At 42.4% G+C, this 18,858-nt stretch overlaps 2 protein-coding genes across 13 annotated transcripts in view; one reads left to right on the forward strand and one right to left on the reverse strand.

Annotated features, from left to right (window-relative positions):
- On the forward strand, nt 1–4,873 carry LOC105473701 (glutathione peroxidase 2). Its single transcript, XM_011727645.3, has 2 exons — nt 1–1,535; nt 4,190–4,873. The coding sequence occupies exons 1-2, from the start codon at nt 1,314–1,316 to the stop codon at nt 4,538–4,540; spliced, it is 573 nt and encodes a 190-aa protein (XP_011725947.2). The 5' UTR covers nt 1–1,313; the 3' UTR covers nt 4,541–4,873.
- Nucleotides 1,728–18,858, reverse strand: part of LOC105473703 (churchill domain containing 1) — a 27,374-nt gene continuing 10,243 nt past the window's right edge. For 2 of the 12 annotated variants that reach the window (XM_071100008.1, XM_071100006.1), the window contains exons 3-5: nt 17,592–17,665; nt 15,260–15,410; nt 8,662–11,184 (exon numbers count right to left, since the gene is read on the reverse strand). In XM_071100008.1, the coding sequence (XP_070956109.1) occupies nt 11,147–11,184; nt 15,260–15,410; nt 17,592–17,665 (263 nt within the window). In that variant the 3' untranslated portion in view covers nt 8,662–11,146. Of the gene's footprint in view, nt 3,550–8,661; nt 11,185–15,259; nt 15,411–17,591; nt 17,666–18,858 lie in introns of those variants that run through there. The other 10 variants (XM_011727648.2, XM_024790274.2, XM_011727647.2 and 7 more) reach the window with 8 other exon arrangements.

Below are 18,858 nucleotides of genomic sequence, written 5' to 3' on the forward strand. Positions count from 1 at the left end.
CTACAGGCATCCGCCATCTTGCCCGGCTAGTTTTTTGTATTTTTTAGTAGAGACGGGGTTTCACCGTGTTAGCCAGGATGGTCTCGATCTCCTGACCTCGTGATCCGCCCACCTCAGCCTCCCAAAGTGCTGGGATTACAGGCCTGAGCCACCGCGCCCGGCTCAAGGCATTTTTAAAAGAGTAACTTGTTGAGTTGGCGGGTGCTTGGAAAAATGAAGTGGCTTAGGGTCTTTTCAGTTTCTGTGGCTTCCAGGGGTCCTCTGAGATGGCCCTTAGCAGACGTCCTGCGATGCACTGCATGGCTCTTGTTGAAAGCATCAGGGTGGCCTGCCTGCGTCTGGAACCACAGCAGTTTCAACTTCCTCCACACTTCCTTCTCTGGGAAGGTGACCAGCACAAACCCGCTCTGAAAAGTCTTGGGGACCGAATCTCTGTCTGAGAGGGAGGTAGGTGCAGTTCACCCACCTGTTCTGTGACTCCTCTTCACCATTCTCGCAGCAACGACTGAGCCTCATGACTTGGGGGCTGGAGGAGGAGGTGGAGGTGGGGGATATAATATAGGAGACGGTACAGTGCAGGGGCAGAGGCCGGTGCGTTCTCCAGGACAAGTGGCACCATGCACTGAAAAACTTCTCAAGATAAACACAACTTTGTCTCTTCAGCCTGGCAAGAGCTGAGGCACTGAAAGCTTGTTTTTTCCCCTAGAAAATGACATGCTCTCCTCCTAAGGGTCCCTTTGATTTTGTCCTGGTGGAAAGCAACAAAAAGAACGTGAACAGGAATATGTATATTTCAGTCGTCATCTGAGTCCGGTGGACAGGAGGCTCAGTTCTCTTCTTCATCTTTCAGATCTCCGCAGACCCTGCCCTCTCTCTGCACAATTCAGAGATTGACACTCAGCAGGCATTCAATAAACGTCTGTGTCAAGTGGGAACAGCTTGATGGGGCAAGTAGTCAATCCTGCATCCCTCCCTCCCTTTTTTTCCTCTCCATTCGACCTTTAGGGCTCTGGTTTCCTGTAAGTAGTGAATTATTTACCTCTGCTCATAGATATCAAATTGGCCCTTCCCAGGGTGCAGCAGGGTGGGGTGGGGAGGCGGCTTTGTTCAGTCTGTTAATAGGAGGAGCAAACCTCCTTGTTCAAACAGCACTTACAGGTGGGGGCCTGTTTTTGCTAAGTCATCCTGGGGATGCTCAAAGCTCCATTGTTAGATCCTTCTGTCCTCCTTCCTGGCTCCTCCTTCCTCCCCACACCTCGAATAGACTCATAAGGGGCTCAGGCCTCTCTGCGGGGCTCACTCTGCACTTCACCATGGCTTTCATTGCCAAGTCCTTCTATGACCTCAGTGCCATCAGCCTGGATGGGGAGAAGGTAGATTTCAATACGTTCCGGGGCAGGGCCGTGCTGATTGAAAATGTGGCTTCACTCTGAGGCACAACCACTCGGGACTTCACCCAGCTCAACGAGCTGCAATGCCGCTTTCCCAGGCGCCTGGTGGTCCTTGGCTTCCCTTGCAACCAATTTGGACATCAGGTGAGGGGTCCCTCCTTGTAGTGCACCAAAGGTGTTGGGTTGGTGTAGCTCAAGTGGGATAAGGGGAGAGGCTGAATGACCATGTTGGAGTGTCTGGAATAATGGGGTATGTTTTGTTAAGCTAGGTCTTTAGGTGCATGTGACATACCAAGGGAAGGTATGTATTTTTTAAGATTAAACACTGAGGCTGTGTGATTTTTATAGTTTACTGTCTTTCTACTATATTACTCCATGAGGGCTGGTGCCAGGTCTGTGTTTCTCTCCACTGTGTCCTCAGTGCCTAGGGCATAGAAAGCACTCATTAAGTATTTGTTGAATAAATGAGTGGAGAAAATAGAGGCCAGGAATCAAACAAGAATTGGAGGGACTCAAGAGATCTTAGCTCTAGCTGGACTTGGTTTTGCTATTTAATGGCTCTGTGCCCTCGGAAAGGGTGCTTCATTTTTCGGTTTAGTTTCCTCATCTGTAAACTGGGGATAATACCACTTAGCTCATAGGATTATGATGTTTAGGGGATAGGATATACAAAAGTAACTTGAAGAGTATTAAGTACTTTGCAAATGCAAGCAAATTGATTATTTAGATTGAGGATGATTTTTGTTGGTTTAAATTAGCCAAGTGGAAAGAGAATAAGCGGGAAAGAGAAAGGTTTTCAACAGGCACGAGCCTCCTCTGGGCATCACATGAACCTCTCTATTTCAGATTAATGGGTCAAGTTGTTATAGATCTTCAGCCCACATACCTCGAGTTCTCTTTTAGGGATTCTTCTATTTCCACCTATGATTTTAATGTACAAGCAGGGAGAATGAACCCAAGTGAACCCTCTCATTATAATCCCCTTAGTTCAATTCACAGTGGCATGAAGGCGCGGAAGAGAGGAAAGCAGGAAGGCTGAAGCATCACTGGCTGTGACAAACCTGAGCCCAAACTGTTCACTGCTCTCACTGTTCTTCCCTAAGTTTTCTGTCTGGCCTTCTAGAGCAGGAGAGATAGGACTGGCAAACCTTCTTTCGAGATGTCCCTCCAGCCCCAGAAGTACCTCCAGCCTCACACCATCACTTCAGTCTAGCAAGTTGCTGGAGGGAGTCTATAACCTACCAGGAGCCAGCCAGCCATTTGCATTAAGAAATAGAAGTCTGCCAGGGTGCAGAGGCTCACACTTACAATCCCAGCGCTTTGGGAGGCTAAGGTGGGCAGACTGCTTGAGCTCACGAGTTCAAGATTAGCCTGAGCAACATGGTGAAACCTTGCCTCTACAAAAATTGCAAAAATTAGCCAGGCGTGGTGGCATGTGCCTGTAGTCTCAGCTACTTGGGAGGCTGAAGTGGGAGGATCGCTTGAGCCTGGGAAGTCGAGGCTGCAGTGAGCTATGATTGTGCCACCGCACCCAGCCTAGGTGACAGAGTGAGGCCCTGTCTCAGGAAAAAAAACAAAAACAGAGAAGTCTACTAGAGATCAGCTCTGGGCTCATGATGTCATGATGGCCTGGAACTGACTGAACTAGTTTGTTCTCACAGGTCAGAAGCAGGAACTTTCTCCCAGAGGAAGATATCCGCCTCTTAAATTGGAAAGGCAGAGGTGGAAAAGAAGGGTTCCCACAGGCCTTCTGGGTTGTCATGAGTGGGGATGCTGAGAGGGAATAGGACAGGGATGGCAGTGGGGAGGGAAAGGCAGGGACCAGATTTTGAGCCAAAGCATGTGTAGCTGAGAGCAGTGAGTGGACAGGAGGTGCAGCAGTCTTTGGGTAGCACCCTACTCATGAAAAGAATGATAATTACATACAACCTTTAGCCATCAAGCACTTACTTCCTCAATGCCCCCTCTCGCTGGCCTATTCCCGAACCCTAAATCCTGTATCCTATTTAGTTTACTCCTGTTGGTACTAAGTAGTTCCATTTAGAGTACACATGCATTATTGCCTTGAACTTGCTCTGCTGTTATGGCACCTGAAAACTAGATGTCCTTGGATGGGGGTCTTCCTTCATCAAAGCTTCTTCTCATTTGTACTTCAGTTCTAGGACAAGGCAAGAAGAAAGCAAGAAGCTGTAAATCCCATTCCTCTGGGTCTCAATTTCACCCTCAGTTCAAGGAGCTGTATAGGCAGAGGCAAAGGCTATACTCAACACATGTGCAATTGAAAGCAGGCGAGGCAAAACCAGGGCAGAGGGAAAGGGGGTGTGTGTGTAGGTATGGATATATGGGAAGGTAGGTCGGTAGGTTAGTTGAAGAGGAGGTTCTAAGCAGTATAACCTAAGCCTCTTTTCTCTTTCTTCTGCTTCAAACACCTTAAGAACTGCTCAGGGTAGACTGGAGACAAAAGCAACAGCTCAGAAGTGCTAAATCTTGAAGAGCAGCCAAAGCATGGGCAACAAAGTGAGACCTCATCTCTACAAAAAAAAAAAAAAATTAGCTGGGCATAGTGCCCTATGTCTGTAGTCTCAGCTACTAAAGAGGCTGAGGCAGGAGGAATGCTTGAGCCCAGAGATTCAAGGCTGCAGTGAGCGACACCTTGTCTGTCTCTCTCTCTCTCTCTCCCTCACAGTGAAAAAGAATGATCCTGGGAAGGGAGTGTAGGAGGGTGAAAGAGTTTCATGTCGTGGATCCTTCTTTTCCCCTATCCCTTGTCCATGCTCTTTATCTTTTTCCTTCCCTAGGAGAACTGTCAGAATGAGGAGATCCTGAACAGTCTCAAGTATGTCCGTCCTGGGGGTGGATACCAGCCTACTTTCACCCTTGTCCAAAAATGTGAGGTGAATGGGCAGAATGAGCATCCTGTCTTCGCCTACCTGAAGGACAAGCTCCCCTACCCTCATGATGACCCATTTTCCCTCATGACCGATCCCAAGCTCATCATTTGGAGCCCCGTGCGCCGTTCAGATGTGGCCTGGAACTTTGAGAAGTTCCTCATAGGGCCGGAGGGAGAGCCCTTCCGACGCTACAGCCGCACCTTCCCAACCATCAACATTGAGCCTGACATCAAGCGCCTCCTTAAAGTTGCCATATAGACATGAGCTTCTCAGCACACAGATCTACTCCATCCAGTCCTGAGGAGCCTCAGGATGTAGCATGCCCCCAGGAGACACTGCTGGACCTCAGCATTCCCTTGATACCAGTCCCCTTCACTGCAGAGCCTTGTCTTTCCCCTCTGCCTGTTTCCTTTTCCTCTCCCAGTCCTCTGGTTGGTGATTCAACTTGGGCTCTAAGACTTGGGTAAGCTCTGGGCCTTCACAGAATGATGGCACCTTCCTAAACCCTCATGGGTGGTGTCTGAGAGGCGTGAAGGGCCTGAAGCCACCCTGCTAGAAGAAACCAATAAAGGGCACGTGTGGAAATGGCCAGCCTCTGTGTGTCTTCTTTGACAGAGGGCGGAGGGAAGCTACAAACTGCAGGTGGGATAGAGGAGCTGCTAGCACGCAAAGCTTTGGGAGGGGAGGATCTGATGTATCAAGGGATGCCCTAATTACTGACTGGAAAGCAAGCTCTGGCCAACGTCTGCGGTGGCAGTTGGAGTTATGGGAAATGTGAATTATATTATTCCTTTACAGCTCTTCTTCAGAATTGGGGAAAAAGAGAAAGTGATAATGGGAGGTAGGGGAGGAAATGACAATGAGCCCTTTGTTTGGGGATACTGGGAGGCTTTTAGGAGGATTACAGTCAGAAAGACATCAATAGCACTGTGGGTACTGGGTCAACTAGATCTGACTTGTGCCTTGGGAAATTCCCGGGAAGTCAGCTTAATGTTTACTGATAGCAATGGCATAGAGGGTGTAGTTACTGAGAACACAAAGAGCACTTTATCTTCTTCCTGATCATCAAATCTCTCCAGTGTTTGATCCTTTGCTAGACTGACTCTCCCTCCCTTTTAAAGTTCATTGCCTGGGTGTGATGGCTCACGCCTGTAATCCCAGCACTTTGGGAGGCCAAGGCAGGTGGATCACTTGAGGTCAGGAGTTCGAGACCAGTCTGGCCAACATGATGAAACCCTGTCTCTACTAAAAATACGAAAAAATTAGCCAGGTGTGGTGGTGCATGCCTGTAATACCAGCTACTAGGGAGACTGAGGTGGGAGACTTGTTTGAACCCGGGAGGTGGAGGCTGCAGTGAGCCAAGATGGCGGCGCCACTACACTCCAGCCTGGGTGACAGAGTGAGACTTCATCTTTAAATAAGTATATAAATAAATAAAGTTCACATTACACCCTCATTCTTCTCAAACTCACATATTCACAAATTCAGGCTGGAGACAAATAGAGGCAGGAATGATTGGACTCATTTCTTCCTCCGTAAGAAGGAAGGGGTTGGGGATGGGAGAGAGCCTCCCTTCAGAGTCAGGCTGTTTATAATCTGCCATTTGCAACATCATTGTTCCTCACCGTGAGGACAGTTTTGCTCAGAGGCCTTGAAAGGATGGTGTCCCAATTCCTCACCCAGTGCAGACATAATCAAAACATACCCCCACGGCCAAAGTCAGGTTCTATTATGGTTTGGAAAAGATACCTGCTGAGAGGTCACTGCCTGTCACCTTGCCCCACAGACTTCATCCTGGAAACTTCTGATTTCACCATCCCTTCTTTGACCACTAGATGGAATATTTTCACTTCTATTCACTGAAGCCCTGAAGGGACAGTTTTCCAAACTGGACACACTGCTTGAGAATCCCAATGCTGAAGGGAAAATGTCTTTCCTTTAATTGTTCTGCTTACCCTAACCATTTTCTAAGCACTTGCATCATATGAGAGTGAATGTGGAATAGATGTTTAAGATCCCCACTGTCTGACCTTCAACTAAACCTGTCATCAACAGAGCTTTATTTCAAAAGGGTAACCTGAGTATTACAGTGGAAATCCCCTGGCACCCTTCTGCAGGGCCTTCTGCTAACTTAAGGCTACCCTTAACTTCACTCTTGAAACCTCAAGCCTTTCATATTCCCGCTCTGAAAGCCAACAGCTGGGGTATGAATGATTATGGGGCAGGACCATGTACCGATTTTAGAGCAGTAACTGCAGACAAGTTGCTTTCCTGACAAATAGAGAATTCTTGTTGAAAGGTAGTCATCATCTTGACAGTACCATAGCCTGTTGTTACATCCAGTAACAGAGCCAGCTATCTGGGGTGTTGGAAACATGCTACCGGCAGCTTAGAGCCTGATACACCAGTACAATGTGTTCGGTCTTTCCCTTGAGGCCCAAGTTCAAAGATTATTTAGGGATTCCCAAAGGAATGGGAATTACAGTGTAAGTGATTTTGCAGAAAGTCAAGAGAGGGCCATTAAGCTAGAATGAGGGCTCCTCACTTGGGAGGGGAAATGCTCTTTGCTTCAGACAGAACCTGATCTGTTTCGCTCAGGAGGAAACAGGGAAGGCAAGACTGAAGGATCCTGTTTTACAAGGATGTTTAGCTTTACCAAATGTTTAGGTGTGCTGTTGTTAAAATGAAGAGAAATTAGAAAGTGTTTCCTTTCCTTTATTCTTCATCTTGTTTGTCCCCCTTATCATCCTCAGAAGTATTAGCTTGTGGTCATAAACAGACAAGGCAAAGCTTTAAAATAGCACCCACTTTTCTAGATAAACAAAAATCTTTTAATCAAATTTCCCTAGGGGCACTCAGGAGGGGGAAGTCTCATTAACAACTTTCCCAGAAGTACTGAGGTAATGCTATTCAATTCAGAGGAGGGACAGAGAGAATCACTAACCTGAGGGCTCTCGCAGGAAAAAAAAAAAGACAAAAACAGAGCTTGGAACAAGTGATTTTAGGAGGCCAAAGCACAGACAGTGAAATTGATAATTATATCCATGACTATGTTCCCATAGCTATCCCTCCTTAGTTTATGAGACACTGAGGCCCAGTGTGGTGGCTCAAGCTTGTAATCCCAACACTTTGGGAGGTTAAGGTGGGAAGATGGCCTGAGCCCAGAAATGAGACCAGCCTGGGCAACATAGTGAGACCTAATCTCTACAAAAAATAAAAAAAATTGGCTGAGCATGGTGATGTACACCTGCAGTGGTTTCAGCTACTCAGGAGGCTAAAGTGGGAGAACTGCTTGGGCCTGGGAGCTCAAGGCTGCAGTGAGCTATGATTGCACCACTGCACTCCAGTCTGGGTGAGAGTGAGACCCTGTCTCAAAAACACTGAGCCAAACTCTACAACTTTATTACAATCACCATCACAACCATCATCCAAACTACCATTCATTTAATATTTACTATGGGCACAGACTGTGCTAGGTACTTTATATACACTAGGTTATTTAATCCTCATACAGATCCCATGAAAACTTCTTATTTCTATTAAAGGAAAAGTTAATTGGGCAAGACACCTGCCAAGGACACAGAGCTTAGGAAGTAGCAAAGCTGAAAGTTAAACCCAGGTCAGTCTGACTACAAAGCCTCTACTCTTAACCACAACACAACAGTGCTTTCTTCTAGCTCAGATTTTTCTTCATAAAGACCACTGACAGCTGCCTGCACACAGCATTAGATTTAAAAATCATTAGATTTAAAAATTCTGTGGAGGCATGATGGTTTCCAGTTTTCCACTGAAGACACTGAGGTACAGACAGGATAAGTGACTTGCCCAGTGTCCCATCACTAGCAGGTGACAAAGTTAATTCTAGACCCAGATCTTTTAGTTCCTTTTCTATGCAACTATACTGTATCTTACAACAGTCTTGTACTACAGTAAAAAAAAATACATTTTAAAATTGAGAGCCTCAAATAACTAGCCCTGCCCACAAAATGAAAGAATGAAACAGAAAGGACTTTTGATACACAGAAATAAAGGATAGTGAGCATAAACCTCTTCATGGTAACTTACAAATAACAAGCCATATGCCCAAGCTATCTCGTGTCAATTAGTCAGTATTGGGAGAACCTAAAACCACGTGAGAAAGAGCTAGATCAAACAAAACAACAAATACTGGCTGAGCTTTTAATTTCAAGAGCCTAACTAGCCAGACCTGTACATCAGAGAATGATTAGAGAAAAAGGAGGTGCCAGGATAAGCCTACGTTTCCAATTATACCCACGGGTAATTTCTCTTCCTTCTTATTTCTCAGGAAGGGAAGTAAAAAGAGAGCCATGTTCTGCCTAATTCCTAATTTGAACAGAAAAATAAGGATTCTGTGAAACTGGGTTCGAGTGCCCTTTATTAGATCCACAGAATAATTTAGAAAATGATAAAATATCCCAAAACACAGCACAATGTTGGTTTACCAATAATGAAAGAGAGAGAGAGGATCTTATATTTTAAATTTTCGTAACATATAGTCCAAAACAAATAGATAATTATACATTCTGCAATAGATGAGGACATTGGCAGGGCATATAAAATTAGACTCTTGAGCTTCAAATGACTAAGTTGGAAGCATTAGCAAACTCAAGGAAGGGACAATTCAGAGGCTATAATGGGCTTAATGCTGCTATTTAAAGTAATGAAGCATTTTCTCTGCTTTCTGGATTCATTTCACCAAACGATTTCCTCAGCAGGTCAGATATAGATTTGAGGCAAAATGAAGAACATTTTCCAGGAATAAAACAACTGATCCCTACAACAGCTGACTTAACTTTTCTGAATAATAAATCTTCATCTGACATGCCCAGATGCCTCAGAGTGCTGTCATTGATATTCTTAACCTCTTCCTAACCTTGCTGGATCCTTATACTTCATATTTACCAAACATTATTACTGAGAGGGGGTAACTGCACTAGCTGTGTGATCTTAAACAAGTTATTTAACTTATTTGTGCCTGAGGTTTTTTTGGCTCTAAAAGTGCTACACTGAAATAAAGAACAGTGAACATAAACCCCTTCATAACTTACAAATAACAAGCCATATCTGGTTATGGCTAAACTATCAATAGCACCTACCTTATGAATTTGTTAATGAGGATTAAATAAGTGCTTAAAAAGGTCTTAGCACATAATAAGTACTTAATAAACCTCAGCTATTATTACTGCTATTCAACAAAGCTTTTCCCTGGTATCTACAATGAACACTACGCTCATTTCTTTTTTGTTATAAGGCCTTAGTTCAGAATTTCCAAATCTCCTAGATATGAAGAAACACTTTTGTTTCTAATGCCTGAACCTTTAAATTTAGGTCTCAGAATGAGCACTAACTGAAGCCACCTCATTGTATCTAGTACTTTATATATGCTTTCTAAAGTATTTTACATCCACTAGTTCATTTAAATCTCCTAACAATACTGCGATGAATGTATAATATCAGTTTTTATTAGTCCAATTTGATAGAAACAGGACAATAAAGTCCAGAGTAATGCTTCGCTTAATGACTATATTGCTACTAAATGGCAGAGAGGCCTAAATGCCAGAGCTTATCATCTCCTAGCCAGTGCTCATGCAACTATGCAAAGTAAGATATTCTAAGATCCCTTTAGAGCAAATGAAACCATTTTCTCATTTATATTAACTAAAGTCCACACTGTATTCAGATTTCCCTAGTTTCTACCAAATGATCTTTTTTTTTTTCCCCCTGGTATATAATCCCATGTAGGATACCATATTACATCTAGCAGTCACGTCTTCTCAGTCTCCTCTTGGCTGTGACCATGTCTCAGATTTTCCTTGTTTTTGATGGCCTTGATAGTTCTGAGGAGTACTGGTTAGGTATTTTGTAGAATGCTCCTCAACTGGAATTTGTGTGATGTTTTTCTCCTGATCAGACTTGGGTTCTGAGTTTTGAGGAGGAGGACCACAGAGGTAAAGTGCCATTCTTATCACATTCTGTATGATGTGATGCTATCAAGGATACATGCTATCAAAAGGGCTTATCATGGATGACATTAACCTCAATCACCTGGCTGAGCTAGTTTCTGTCAGATTTCTCCACTGTAAAGTTACTCTTTTCCCCCCCTTTCCATATTATATTCTGCAAGGAAGTCACTATGTGGAGCCCACTAAGTGGGGAGTATCTACATAAATTATTTGAAATTCTTCTGCACAAGAGATTTGTTCCCATTCAATCCTTTATATTAGTTTGGGCTTGTAAATATTTATTATATAGTTTGGATTATAACCCAATTCTACTTTGTTTATTTTGTTACTCAAACTGCTCCAGCTCTGGCCTTTTGGAGATCCTTCAGTTCGATCATACTGACATACTCCCAATCACTGTGATTTTTTTTTTTTTTTTAATTTCAGAACTTCACTTTTCTGTGGCACAAGATACTCTAGGCTCATCTTGTATAGTTCACACCCCAGTTGTAGAATCAGTTGATTTTCCAAGGAGCCCTGGTTCCTTTTATTGGAAACCAAAATCTGGGCACCAGGTATGCTCCCATTCTAGTTGTTTTCTGACCACATAACTGCTAACAAAGATGCTTCACTCTGGCTACACCGAGGTGAACTTTGAACTTTAGCAGAAGAGCTCAGCTCTAGAGAACAATGATCTCCTACGTTACTTTTTTTCCTCAAAGAATAAGTAAGTCTAAGCAGAAAAAAAATATGCAAAGAATTTTCAGTGTGAATGAAATAAGACAAACCATCAGGCTTGCTGTATTGTAAACCAACCCAAGTTATAACAGATCTGTAGAAGGATCCTTAGAATAAGAGAGTCATTTGTCGGGGGTCATCAGGGAGAATACTGATAGTATCTTCAGCTTTGCCACATAACAGACACAGCATGGTATACTCCTAGAACAAGATAAAGTGCATAATTACCTCGAGGAACAGGGAAAAGATGCTTTATAACTTACTCTAGTTAAAATGTTCTCTACAAATTATCATGAATATTCTTTCTGTACATTGGATCAATTTCTTCAACATGTATCAGCAATGTCTTAGGCTTATTCTGTATATTCCACAGCCTGTTGTTTATATAAATTGATACATAAACGTCATCTTGGAAATACACGGCTATTTCTCAGAAAGCACATATATTTAGCTTAGTGCTACTATTTAAAGTAATGAAGCAGTTTGAGTGTGGGTCCCTATGGAAAAATTCCTATTCTTATAGCTGTTCCTTTCTAGGATATTTAACACTAACACACAACAGAAATAATTTTTTGAAAGGAGAAAATTCACAAACCGAAAAAGCTATTTTTATCTACTCCAGGAAAATAAACAATTATGTTAAATTCACTAGTATGTCCTGCCTCATTTTCAGATAGCTAGTTGTCTGTGAATTTGATCCATTTAAGAAGTTTGTTTCCTAGGTTTAACAAATGCCCAGACTGATAACAGAGGAGAGTTTGTTTTAGGCAAAAACCCTTAGGGCAAAGTTCTTTTTTTTTTTCTTTTTTCTGTTTTTAGACAGGGTCTCACTGTGTTGCCCAGACTGGAGTGCAGTGGCGCAATGATGGTTCACTGCAGCCTTGACCTCCTGGGCTCAAGTGATCATCCAACCTCAGTCCCCCAAGTAACTGAGATTACATGCACTTGGCAACATGCCTGGCTAATTTTTAAATTGTTTGTAGAGATGGGGTCTGTGTTGCCGAGGGTGGCCTCAAACTCCTAGGCTCAAGTGATCCTCCCACCTTGGCTTCCCAAAGTGCCAGGATTACAGGTGTGAGCCACTGCACCCAGCCCAAAGCCCTATTCTTTTCCTTTTTTGAGACGGAGTCTCACTCTGTCGCCCAGGCTGGAGTGCAGTGGTGCGATCTCCACTCACAGCAAGCTCCGCCTCCCGGGTTCATGCCATTCTCCTGCCTCAGCCTCCCATGTAGCTGGGACTATAGGCGCCCGCCACTGCACCTGGCTAATTTTTGTATTTTTAGTAGAGACGGGGTTTCACCGTGTTAGCCAGGATGGTCTCGATCTCTTGACCTCGTGATCTGCCCGTCTCGGCCTCCCAAAGTGCTGGGATTACACGCGTGAGCCACCACGCCCAGCCTTCAAAGTCCTATTCTTACAGCTTTCCCTTTCTAGAATATTTAACAGTCATAAACTACAGAGACATACTTCTTTGAAACCTTTCCTTTAAAAGCCCTTTATCGCTGTATGAAAACAAACATCTATGTTAAGTCTTCTCGAATTTCCACACCTGATGCTGAGTTTGCTAACTGTCTGGAAATTGATCGGTCAAGGCAGTTTGTGTTTCTTGGGTTTAGACAGTCACTAGAGAGGGCCACAGAGGTAAACAATGACTGTGGTACAAAGAAATTGAAGCTGGCAACTGCTTTTTCCATCTTCTACTGGTGAGTTCAGGAGGGGAGCTTAGTTGTGGAAGTGGAAAGATTGCTTTATGAACTAAAAATAAAATAAAAATACATCCTCTTCAAGGTCTTTTACCACTGTCAAATACTTCCACTGCTTTAACCCACCAAGCATTGCTATTTGGATGGTAACCTTTTACAGGAAAAGAAGAAGGAAACAAGTAATAGAGTCAAAAAGAGAAAATGTGTGAGGCTAAACAAATACTTGAGTTTTCAACCAATCTAGGCACTGACAAATTTATACTGAGTGCCTACGTGCTCTGCAATGTGCTGGCAGACACGAAAGAACAAAGTCTGACTTTATAAAATCTGCAGTCTAACTTGGGAGGGGGAAAAAACCTAACATATATAATCTGGCAAGATTATTAAATCAGTGAGACTGATCATACCTATAATCTTTATAGGCAGTCTGGAACCCAAATTTCATTGCAAGTCAATTATTTGGAATTCAAAAGCAATTTCCCACAGAATTAATGTCATACATGGCGGTTAGGTTCCCAGGAAAATCCACAAGTCTTTTACATTTATATTGTTCAAGTACCATAGAATCTAACCATATATAGAAGTGCTTCTGTGGGAAAATATGTCTAGAATTCTAACTTGGGATGCCAGGAACAGATCTCCTTGGCTGCCAGGAATATGATGAGATTAGGACACCTTTTATCAAAATCATTCAAGTAGAGAAAATAATTCCCCCAGTCATTCACAGGGACTCTTAAAGGCTCCAACTGGGCAGGGCCTAGGGGAAGAGATTTGGAGGGAAGAGCAGAATGGGTGGAATTACCTCTGAGTAAGACCAGATCTTTTTTTTTTTTTTATTCTGAGGGCCCCTTTACTCTTTTCCTCTATTAGTCCCTGTTAATTCTGACTCCAAGTCTTCTCCTTCCCTGGCCCACAGAGGAATAGAAAGCAGTCTCATAGTTTCTGTCTTGTTTCTTGAAGTAAACATCTCATAGTTTCTGTCTTGTTTCTTGAAGTAAACACACAGAACATTTTGGTCGGGGGGCAGCGGGGGGCCTTTTGCTGGGGGAATTTTTTTTTAAAAATAAAGGATACCTATAACAATTTATGATATATTTTCCATGTAAATTCTGTCTCTCTGTCGCCACTTTTCCCCTAGTCTTGTCACCAGAAAATCCTACTTTGTTCAATAATGGCATTACGGTTGTTTTAAAAACAGAATACTTATCTTTCAGAGAGGCTAATGAAATATTTAAAGAGGTAGTGATATGTTTGGAATTTGCTTTGAAATAATCCTGTGGGGGGATGTGAGAAAGGTGAAGTACAAATAAAGCAACTTGAAGATGGGTAGTGTACATTAGTACACTGTTCTGCCTACTTTGGACTATGTTTAAATCTCCTATAAGATGTTTAATATAATACAACAACAATGGCTGGGAATCCCACCTTGAACTTGAACTACTGCCAGGATAGGATGAGGGGCTGGGGTAGGGTGGGGACAAGGATAGTAAGTAATGGCAGCTGAGAATAGAGGGTTCTTGTGGCCATTAGGCTGAGGTAGAAGTTCCCAAGTGGCTATTCACTAGAGTCAGGGCCTGACATAGGTACAAGAAAAGTTCAGAAAAGGGAGAAGATGTACAGGCTTGAAGAGCAAAGAGGAGACTGAATTTGAGTTCAGCTAGAAAGAGGTAAGATTTAGTTGACTTGAAGGTAGAGAGAGGGACAATTCAAATCAAGGAAAAGGCATGAATATGGACAGTAATAAGGAAAACAGCATGTGCATCACTTACGGAGTAAAAGGGAAAGGAAGCTGCATCTGGTTTGTCAGCAGGGGAGTGGAGGATGACATGTTTAAGAAGATTAACTTGATGGCAGTGTGCAGAACTGCAGTTTGGGAAATGTGCAGTAATTCAGGCTTCATTGGGTATGGTCCTTGACATGAGGTATGATGTTAGAGTCAGAGAAAAAGCAAGAAAAACAAAGAAAACAGAGGGGATGAGAGGTGTAGGCATGAAGGCTAGAGAAGGAAATGTGAAAGGTATCTAACAGGTCTCTACTAAGACTGAGTACATGTGTGTTCACTACATGAGAGAGCATAAAGAAGGTTCCAGACCACAGACCAAAAGCTCAGGAGTATCACTTAGAGAAAACAGGAAAGAAAAATGAGAGAAAACCCAAAGGAGCAGTTAGAATGATTTAAAAAGGAAAGAAGTAAAGCACTATGAACCTCAAGGGCAGAAATGCTACAAAAAGACAACAATGGTTAATAAAACTAGACGCAGAAGCCATGTAAGAGAGAAAAGAACTAAGGCAAAGTCACAGGATGTGGTTAGATTATAGCAAACCTATGAGAGAATAGTTTTAGTATAGTGAAAATGAAAACCAGTTTGTAGGTAGTTAAGAGGAGCATATGGAAATAAAGAAAATAGGGTAAAGACCTATTCAAGTGGCTGGGCAATGGCTCCCACCTGTAATCCCAGCACTTTGGGAGGCTGAGGCAGGAGGACTGCTTGACCCCAGGGGTTCAAGACCAGCTTGGGCAACAAAGTGATACCTCATCTCTACAGAAAAAAATTTTAAAAATAGCCACTCACGGTGGCTAGTGCCTGTAGTCTCAGCTACTCGAGGAGTTGAGGCAGAAGGATCACTTGAGCCCGGGAGGTCAAGGCTGCCGTGAGCTGTGATTATACCACTGCACTTCATCTTGGGTGGCAGAGTGAGACCTTGTTGCAACAAACAAATACCCTATTCAAATAAAGAAGCAAGAGGAAGAAGAAATGATTACAGGATGAATCAAAGTACACTAGAGAGAGAGACGATAACATGAAATTCCTGAGGAAATGCAGTGGGGTAGCATTAGAGAGGAGTAAATAAAAATCTTCCTCTCTAACAGGAGAGAAGGAAGAGTCTAAAGTTGGGACAATGCTAAGTATGGTGTACATACGAAAGAGTAGCGGGAAAGAAAAGAAGGGAAGCTGGGCCAGTCCAGTGAGAACCTTGAAATGAGGAGCTTTGATATTGTACTGTAGCTAAAAGTGCGCTATGGGAAGGCCAATGAGGTCACCCAAAAGTATCATTTATTTTTACTTTTTAGTAGAGACAGGGTCTCACTATGTTGCCCAGATTGTACTCAAACATTTGGCCTCAAGAGATTCTCCTGCCTCAGCCTCTTGAGTACCTCAAACTATAGGCACACACCACCGTGCCCAGCTTTGAAAACATCATTTTAAGAAAATTAATCTGATGGTAGAGTATGGAATATGAGTTGGGGGGTGGGTGGGGAAGTAGATGTTGGGGAGGAGTAGACTGGGAGTAGAGAGTCTAGTTTTAGAATCATTTTCACCACCATTTCATAGTTTCTCACATCGTGACAAGCCACCTTCCTTTACCTTCTTCTTGTCCCAGAGTAATTTCTAGGGCAGCTTTGAAAATGGCTGCATTCAGCCATAAAGGAAAAATCAGCTAGACTTTGGTCTAGCTAATTTACAATGGCTTGGTTAGGACATAAACAGGCAACCTCAATATTCATTCGGGAGCTGTACATAACTCATGTGAGTTTCAGGAGCTTCTTGAAAATAGCTATAAGCACTCCTTTCCTCCCATAAAAGAACAGAACTGTTTCTTTAAGCCCAGGAGGTGCTCATCCCCCTATGTGGCCACTACTTACTCACTAAGATGTCAATTTTGCCCTAAGTTACACATATCATATAAATATTTCCTGAGGCCTAATTTTTGGATGCTGAAGAAATATAGTCAAGATGTTATTTTAGATTAACCACAACACATCAGACCAGACTCTGACAGGTGACTAAGCAGTTTCTTCAATGCTAAAATAAGGAATAAGAGGGGTTTTACTATCTTATGATTCTTCTATGGAAGACTATTATTATTTTCCTAATTAAGTACTATCCAAATGTGAAGGGAATTGAAAAAATTCTCTTGGCTGTTAAAAGCCCTAGCCTGATATTTATATCCTATGGACAAATACGTAGTTCACACAAAATAAGTAACTCAACTTGAAGGCTTGAAAACAGGCAGTGAGGGACAGAGGCAGGTTTCAGTTTGTCCCTGGCTCTCCCACACTGCTCAGCTTTTCTTTCTGATCATCAGACCTGTGAATCTTCAGCAACTTCAGGCCTATACCAACCTTCCAGAGAATTCTTCACATGCTCTCACAATTGTGTAAGGATTAATCCTTATGATAAATCTCTTAATCTCCAGCTTCACAGTGGTTCAGTATTTCTCCTCCAACTTTGATACACACAGCTTGTAATTTTACTTAATAATATTATAATGTCTTACCACAGATGAGACTGCAGAGTTGTTCAACTCTACATGCCAACTTGGGAAAACAAAGATAACCTCCTTATCACAATTTCCATGCTGGGCAAGTATGGTGGCAGTGGACAGGCCACCACTTAAAAGCCCACAACTGCACAGTCACATAACTGGGTAGAAAAAAAGAAGCACAATGGTAACCTCAGAAGAAGCCAGAATGTGCTACTATTCGTTATAAACAAAAATGACAGGGCTGAGATATCATTTGTAAACTACACATTTTGATTTGTGACTCTCGTGAAGTCAGGTTTGCACAAATGCACCCACATCTAAAGTCTCTCTCTCAACTTGCACAGATATAAGAAAAGCATGGGGCTGGGCACAGTGGCTCATGCCTGTAATTCCACTACTTTGGAGGCCGAGGTGGGAGGATTGCTTGAGCCCAGGAGTTCAAGACCAGCCTGGGCAACATAGCAAGACACCATCTCAAAAAAAAAAAAAAAAACAAAACAAAAAAAACAAAAACCATAGTCTCCTTTAATATATGCTAACACTTTGCACTTCACTTATGAAAACTGTGTTTAGATTCTCAAGGGCACTTTTGTTATTGCCCTAACCTCCCCACAACACACCCATATTTATATTTACCTGAAATTCATCCATGATACTGAATGTATACTCATGTCTGGCTATTACATGATGACAATTCTTACACAAATCTGCTAAAACAAAGAAAGACTTATGTAATTAAGTCTTAGAGAGTTTCTTAAAATTTCTATTAAAATTTCTATTCTCAGCATATTATTTAAAGAGAATCTTAAGTCTGTCATATTTAACACAGGAGGAAATCCATTATAATATCTACCTTGATTTTTAAAAAATTCAGAATATGCCACATAGCAACACTACATAATTAAGAGTCTGAGCTCAGAGACTTAATATGCTTTTACTAATTGCCACCAAAAGTTCTTTAAGAGAATCAGTTAAAAGATATTTAAGTGTATTTTTAAACTAGCTAGATCAATTTTTTTTTTTTTTTTGAGGCTGAGTCTTACTGTGCTGCCCAGGCTGGAGTGTAGTGGCACGATCATGCCTCACTGCAGTTTCAACCTCCCAATCTCAAGTTATCCTCCCAAATCAGCCTCCTGAGTAGCTGGGAGAATAACTTGAGCCCGAGAGGGGCTCAAGACATGCGCCAATACACTCAGCTAATTTTTTTGAGTTTTTGTAGATGTGAGTTCTCACTATGTTGACCAGGCTGGTCTTGAACCCCTGGGCTCAAGTGATCCTCCCTCCGGAGCCTCCCAAAGTGCCAGGATTATAGGCGTGAGCCACCACGCCCATCCCAGCTGTACCTATTTAACTATGTAAAAGCTTTCATTATCATGAATAATATAAACTGTGCTACTATATCCAATCATAAATAAAAACCAAAGCTGGGCATTCAAGTGAATTTAATGGTAACAAAATAATCTAGTAAAAACAATGATTTATTGAGTGCTTACTATTTTAAATATTTAATCTTCTAAAAAACTCAATAAGGTAGATATTATCATTACCACCTTTTTAGAGATAAGCAAACAAAGGCATACTTCAGTTAAGTAACTAGGAAGAGGACTGAGCCAGGATGTAGTGGAACTAGAATTCAAACCCAAACAGCCTAGCTCCAGGGCCCTTGCTCTTAAACCACTATGCCCTATTGCCTGGAATGAAATACAGCTTAAAGAAAACATACGCTAAAAAGAAAGAAAAAGATTCTTCTAGCTTAGAACATTTATTATTATCTGACTCCATTCTAAAGGCTTGGTGTCTTTCAAACTCCTCTGTCAAAATACCATTAACTGTATATTTATTCCTCATGTGTTCAGACGGTACCCAAGAACCAGGAGACAAGCAAAAAGGGAATGTGAACAGT

The sequence above is a fragment of the Macaca nemestrina genome, chromosome 7 (genome assembly GCF_043159975.1).
Source record: "Macaca nemestrina isolate mMacNem1 chromosome 7, mMacNem.hap1, whole genome shotgun sequence".
Taxonomy (NCBI): domain Eukaryota; kingdom Metazoa; phylum Chordata; class Mammalia; order Primates; family Cercopithecidae; genus Macaca; species Macaca nemestrina.